The 6,000-nt window shown below is 61.0% G+C and overlaps 1 protein-coding gene across 3 annotated transcripts in view; it reads right to left on the bottom strand.

Annotated features, from left to right (window-relative positions):
• Window positions 1–991: 991 nt before the first annotated feature.
• The window catches only part of ZNF423 (zinc finger protein 423), a 259,489-nt gene continuing 254,480 nt past the window's right edge, over window positions 992–6,000 (bottom strand). For all 3 annotated transcript variants that reach the window (XM_037066363.1, XM_037066365.1, XM_037066364.1), the window contains one exon: window positions 992–1,548. In XM_037066363.1, the coding sequence (XP_036922258.1) occupies window positions 1,519–1,548 (30 nt within the window). In that variant the 3' untranslated portion in view covers window positions 992–1,518. The remainder of the gene's footprint in view (window positions 1,549–6,000) is intronic.

Raw genomic sequence — 6,000 nt, 5'->3', positions numbered from 1 at the left:
GGCTAATTTTCTTGCCCCCTGTGAAAAGTTAACAAGGAAGGGCTTCCCCATGCAGGTTCTGAAGCCCCAGCCTCAGATTGGCCAACCGGCCGCGCACCGGCATGAAGAAGGGGTGGCCCACCCTGCTAGGTGGGCCCTGGGGTGCCAGCAGGGCCAGGAGGGGTGAGACAAGCAGAGGGCGGGAGGTGCAAAGGCTCAGCAGACACTTCTTCTCCGGGCTTGCAGATGCAGGTGGTCCTGAGAGCGGGGACCCCCGAGCCTCGTACCCTCGGCACCTCACTTGCCCCACTAGAGTCCTGGACACCCCCCGCCCCCCCTCCCCACTGCTGATCTCTGCGGTAGGGATCCTGCCACCCATGGCTCTGATCTGCAGCCCCCAGCTTCTGCCACAGCTCCATGCCAGACCCACGACTGAGCCAGGCCTCCACCCGCAGCCCGAAGGCCTGGCCACAGGAGGGTCAATCACATAAGTGCCAGCACCTGCCCCTGGGAAAGGCATCCCAAGCAGGAGAAACAAGGGACAGAGTACATGAGCGTGTGGGCCACCAACCTGCGATGTGGCTTTGGAAAAGCCACCCACGTACCCTGGGGCCCCAGCGTGCCCGTCCCTAAAAGAAAAGATGGGAGGACCTCATCTTAAAGGGTGCTCCCCAGTGACTTCTGCGACCAGCCCCTCAGACCGTGCATGCGTGGGGAGTGGATTAGCACACTCCTGTCCCCAGGGAACCTGCGTCTGTCATATGCTGGCTGCGCAGGCGCGGGAGATCCCACGGGAACTCCGAGGACATACCCCACGGATGACAACGGCTCCCCGGCCCCAGCCCCAGGCTGGGGAGGCGAGAACCAGGCAGCGGTGCCGACCGTGTGGACCCCTTCACCGCACCAGTTACTACGGGCAGGTGGAGTCACGTGTACAAGCAGACCACCCGGTTGCACTGGAACCGACTGTACTCATTACATAGTTTTAATCACTGTCCGGTGAACTGGCAAATCCAATCAAAGCATTAGTCTTTAATTAAAAAAATGAAAAGGAAATATTCAGACAATAGCCAAGCAATCACGTCACGATGCACAATGACCTAGAACCGCAATTAAAAAGTAGTTAACCAAAGGTGGGGGGGGGGCGGAGAAAAACAAGAAAGAAAGAAAAAGAAGCAAATAAAAAAAAATCACACTAATCCTTTTTTTTAAAAACTATCAATATAATACAGGAGGGAACAAAGAACAAGCCTCCAAAAGCGGGTTTCTCTAACTCTAGAAACGTGGTCTGCGGCGGAAACCCTAAAAGCACATTAGCTGAAGCAGGGCAATAAAAAATACTGAGCGTGGAATACTTTTAATCTCTGCCATTAATATTCATTTCCAGCTGCTTATAATAGCAGCGCCTCATGGCCAAATCATTAGAGTTTTACATCTGGGTTGCAAATGACACTTTGATTGGACGTAATGTTCAAATGGCCCCTCCGCACGGCGTCTCCGGCAAGCCTTCTGCGGAGAGGTGTCCTGTCGAGCGGTCCCTCACTGTGCGTGCTGGCTCATCGTGTGATTCTGCAAAGGCGAAGAAAGGAGACGCGCGTGAGGGCAGAAGAATGGAGCGCCCGCCCGTCCCCTCCCACTCAGTGCCTTTGCACCCAGGGCCGTAGAAAAGCAGTGCGATTATTCCGGAAACAGAATGCAGCCGGGGAAAAAAGTGCACCGGGGATGCAGCTGTCAAGACGCCACCTCATCGATGTGGGGCTTGGGGATCGGGTCCTGTTGCTGCCAACCCCAGCTCCCTGTAAATTGTCCCCCTCAACGCTTTTCCCCCCAAACTGTCTGTGTCTTACGATGGCAACTGGCTCTGTGGAGGAAAAGGGGAAACACCGGGGAGGTAGCAGGAATTAAAAATACCTCTGTCCACCTCTCCAGCTCCCTTTTGCACTAATGATGAGCAGAAATGTGTCTGGTGGCTGGCCAGGCTTCCCCCAGGCCCCCTCTAGTCCATCCCAGGAGCTGCCCAGAGCTCAGCAGAGGGAGAAGGCGCACGGGCCAGGCAGCTCCCAACCAGCACAGACCAACTGAGGCAGCAGGTGGCCGCAGCGCCCGCAGCCTGGACAGGGGACAGTCACCCAGCAGGGTGGCCCAGGTGGTCTCTGGTGAGGAGAACACTGAGCACTTTGGCCAAATCCACCTGGGAATCGGAGGCCCAGGGGGCCCGCTGGCCAAACGCTCCCCCCTCCCTGCAGCCTGGGGCTGTGGGTGGGACTGGCCCCTCAGAGACTGCAGGTTCTCCTTTCTCTTCAGTGGTCCAGGTTCCAAATGCAGGCCCACCTTGTCCAAGCCTCAGTGGGGTTCAACCTCATCAACTGGAGAAAGGAAGCAACCTCTACCTCAGGCAGAGCAGCCCTGCTTGGGGGCCGCAAAGGGCTGCCAGGCACGGGGGGCAGCTGTCCAGGAACGGTCCTGCCTCCCCACACCTGGGTGCCCCTGACCCGCAGCTCTGCTGATGACCACCAGGGGTCAGACGAGGCCCTGTGTCTCTCTCCTGGGCTCCAGGTCTGGGCTTGTGAGGGAGGGGCAGGTGTGGGGCCTGGGGGCATGTCCAGCCCTGGGCCCAGGGCCCTGCGGCAGTAGCTTTCCCCTTCAGCAGGCATGGCTGCTGCCCATGTGGTGCCATCATCACCCATCTCAGGTGGCAGGGGCCTGCTGGCCTCTTTCCTCGGGCTCTGAGGCCCAGGCTGCGTGGCAAGCGCACCTGCTGTGTGCTGTTATGGGTACCTTCCTTTCAACCCTCACAAGAGCCTCACAATATAGGACACGGTAAGATGAGAAAAAGCAGGCTCAGAGAGGCTCAGTGACTTGCCCAGGGTCACCCGGCTGGGACGCAGGAGGGTACTAGGCAGCTGGAATCCAGAGGGCTGGGGGCTTGAGCCAGAAGGCAGGCTTCTGGCACCCCACACCCCACAGGAACCCCAGTCCACAGGCTGCCTGCAAGCCACCCCAGGCAGGAGGAGCACGAGGCCCGCCAGCACGGCCTGGCACCTCGGCGGGGACTTTGCGGACCCAGAGGCACACGGCGGGTTGTCTGAGACCGCAGATGGGTTGCAGCGGTTTCCATGGGAACGCCCAGCCTCCAGCCCGGGCACCTCTCCTTGCACTGTGCAGGGACAGCCAGCCAGTCCAAGGGGAGCCAACTCGCCCTCCGCCGAGCCATCCTCCTTGCTTCAAGCCTTTGCCGAGTCTGTTCCCACCTCTCCTCTCCTCCCTCCCAGCCAAGCCAGTCTTGGGGTTGTCTGGTCACAACGTCTGTCCCATCCCTGCAGCCCCTCGAGGCTGAGGCCCTTCCGGCCCACCTCACACACATCTGTGTGAGGTGCCTGCAAGACTGACCTGCTCTGCGGAGCTGCAGGCAGGGGGCCCACTTGCTCTCGAGGCCCCACCACACCCGACCCGACGCTGGGCGCCCTCTGCCTGGCACAGCTGCCCAGAACTGGCCGACAGCCCGTCAGTTAACAGTGCCACGTGGCCTGCACTAGCCGGTGCAGTGGGGCCCTTCTTTGTTTGTGGGGGCTTTGGGTGTGGGGGGAGGCAGGTCAGGAAGATAAACGTGGATGACTTTTTCTGTTCTCAAAGGGTGGTCCCTAGGGCCCGGCACCAAGTAGACTCTGAGTCAGCATTTCTGGATGAGTCCGGGGGGTGTAAATGAACGAGTGCACAGGACGTGGCTACCGGGGAGGGAAGCGTGCGCACTCCAGGCGGGAGGCACAGAGGAGACGAAGGTGTGGAGGCTGGAGTAAGCGGGTGACCCTGGCAGAGGTCACACGGAGGACTGGGGAGTTGGCCCTGAACGTGGTGGCCTGTGTTCCAAAGGCAGCAGGACACCAGAGGTGACGATGTCTGATCTCCACCCAATCCTCGAGGACCACCCCCACCAGCATGGGGAAAAGGGGGCGTCGGGTCATCTCTGCATATCGGAGCAGCCTCTTGCCAGGACGGCCAGAGCAGGGCCGGTGCAGCACTCGTGGTCCACACGGGCGCCCCCGGGCCGACAGCATGGGAGCCCATGCCAGGGACCACTGGTTAGGATGACTCGGGGGGGTCAGGTGAAGCAACAGTGAGCTTCCCTCTTAAGAAGCAGCAGCAGCAGCAGCAGGCAGTTCTTGGGTCAGACTCCAGAAAGCACTTCCTCCAAGAGGGCTGGGCGACAGAAGGTGAGACTTCCCTCCCCGAGCTCTATGAGAACAAAGGCCCGGGATGTCACAGCAGATGGAGATGTCGACGCTGGAGGCCCCGAGGGGCTGGCACCAGCATTCACTCAGCGCTGCATTATTATCTACCTGCTGGATGCTCCGCTCTGGGCACAGTGGGGGGCGGGGGGAGGCTCCAGCTGGGCCCACCCACCTCAAGGGCCTGGGACACAGACACCCAAAGGTTTGGGATGAGCCGCGCAGATGGCAGCTCAGCAAGGGACATCGGTCAATGCCACCCAGGAAGGGTGTGTGTGCGGTAGGGGTGCTGAGAGCCCAGGTGCTCCCCTGGCCGAGGGCACCAGCTCTGACGGGACGTCGCCAGGACTGCCCACCCCTGTGCGCAGAGCAGCTGCCCTCGGAGCCACTGTGGATGGGACCGCTCAATGCCCCTAAAAGAGCCGGGGCGCCCCCCACTCGGGGAACTGTGACTCCAAGGGCCGAGTGCTCCGTCAGGCCTCCTCAGACCCTGCCTTCCTGCGTGGCGCGGTCCGCCTAAGGGCGTTTGGCTTAATGTCTGTTTCGCTATTTATGCCTGTGCTAAATTTAGCCCCTTCAGAGAGGAAGGAAATCGTTTTTAGAGATGCTGCGGACCCCGCAGGTGAACGCTTGCTTCCCAGCACTGGGAGGGCCAAGGTGGGTGGGGCGGGAGCCGGGAAACACTGGAAGGCGCCCGGAGGGGAGGCCTGGCAGCGGCTCCGGCCTCACCGCCTGCCAGGGAGGCGCAGGTGTGGGTCGGGAAGCAGGTGAGAGAAATAAAACGGGAGCTGGGAGGGGGGTGGGTATCGCTGGTTTGCAGCGGAGATCCAGCCCCTGGGCAGAGCGTGTGTGGCTCTCGGGGAGGGAGGCTTCAGCTGGGGCCCATTTCCGGCGCCTCTGCCTGGTGCCCTGGGCCATCTGCCGCGGGGACAGCAGTTAGTGGTGGGCAAGGGGGTGGTATGGTATCGGTGGCAGGGCTCCGGCCCTGGCTGGGGTCCTGCTGAGCCCTCTCTCTCTGCAAATCGTCAGCAAAGAGCTCGGGTCTAGGCTCTCTTTGTCACGCCCTCACCTTATTTTACGTGGTCGGTCGGTCATTCATTCATTCGTCCATTCGACAAACCTGCTGGGTGACAGCCACCGAAGCTCGTTGCTGGGCTTTCAGCAGCAAAATGACCCCCAATCCAGAGCCCCAACCCAGGTCTTCCGCTCACAGCAGGGCGTGTCAGAAGCCCGTTGCTGGACCATTCTTCTCAAAGCACCCACACATACTTGCATGGGCCAGTCAGAGGTTCAGGCGGGGCCCCACTCTGGTTTTCCGGGCCCCAGGAGGCATCCCTGGCTCAGTGGGCTCCGAGCCCAGCAGTCACACACAGATGCGTGAGTGCGCACACTGGCCGGCAAGCCCCGCCCCAGTCCGCGGCTGGGATTCCTTCCCCACGTCTTGGCTCTGTTTTCTGTCTCTTGGTCTAGAAGCTGCTTGTCCTCCCTTTGACCCTCAGCCCCCACAGCGTCACACAGGGGAGAGTCGGGGGCGCTCCAACACAGAGGTTGCCCCTTGGCCGGACAAAGTTTTCCATGGAGGGACGAGGCCAATCTCCGCACACCCGGGGTGCACAGGCAGGGTCTGGAGCGGACTCCTCTGCACTTCAGCGAGCTGGCTCTCAGAGGCCACTGTCACCTGTCCCTCCTACACTCCAGCCACACTGATGAGAGCAGGCCTGGAAGATCCTAGCCCCTCCACGGCCCACAACAAGTGCTGGGTCCCAGCTCTGCTGCCGAGGATGGAGAACAGGTC

Source organism: Sturnira hondurensis, unplaced genomic scaffold, assembly GCF_014824575.4.
Source record: "Sturnira hondurensis isolate 20B ecotype Veracruz unplaced genomic scaffold, ASM1482457v3 Scaffold0016617, whole genome shotgun sequence".
Lineage (NCBI taxonomy): Eukaryota > Metazoa > Chordata > Mammalia > Chiroptera > Phyllostomidae > Sturnira > Sturnira hondurensis.
This window is presented reverse-complemented; position numbering and strand designations above follow the sequence as displayed.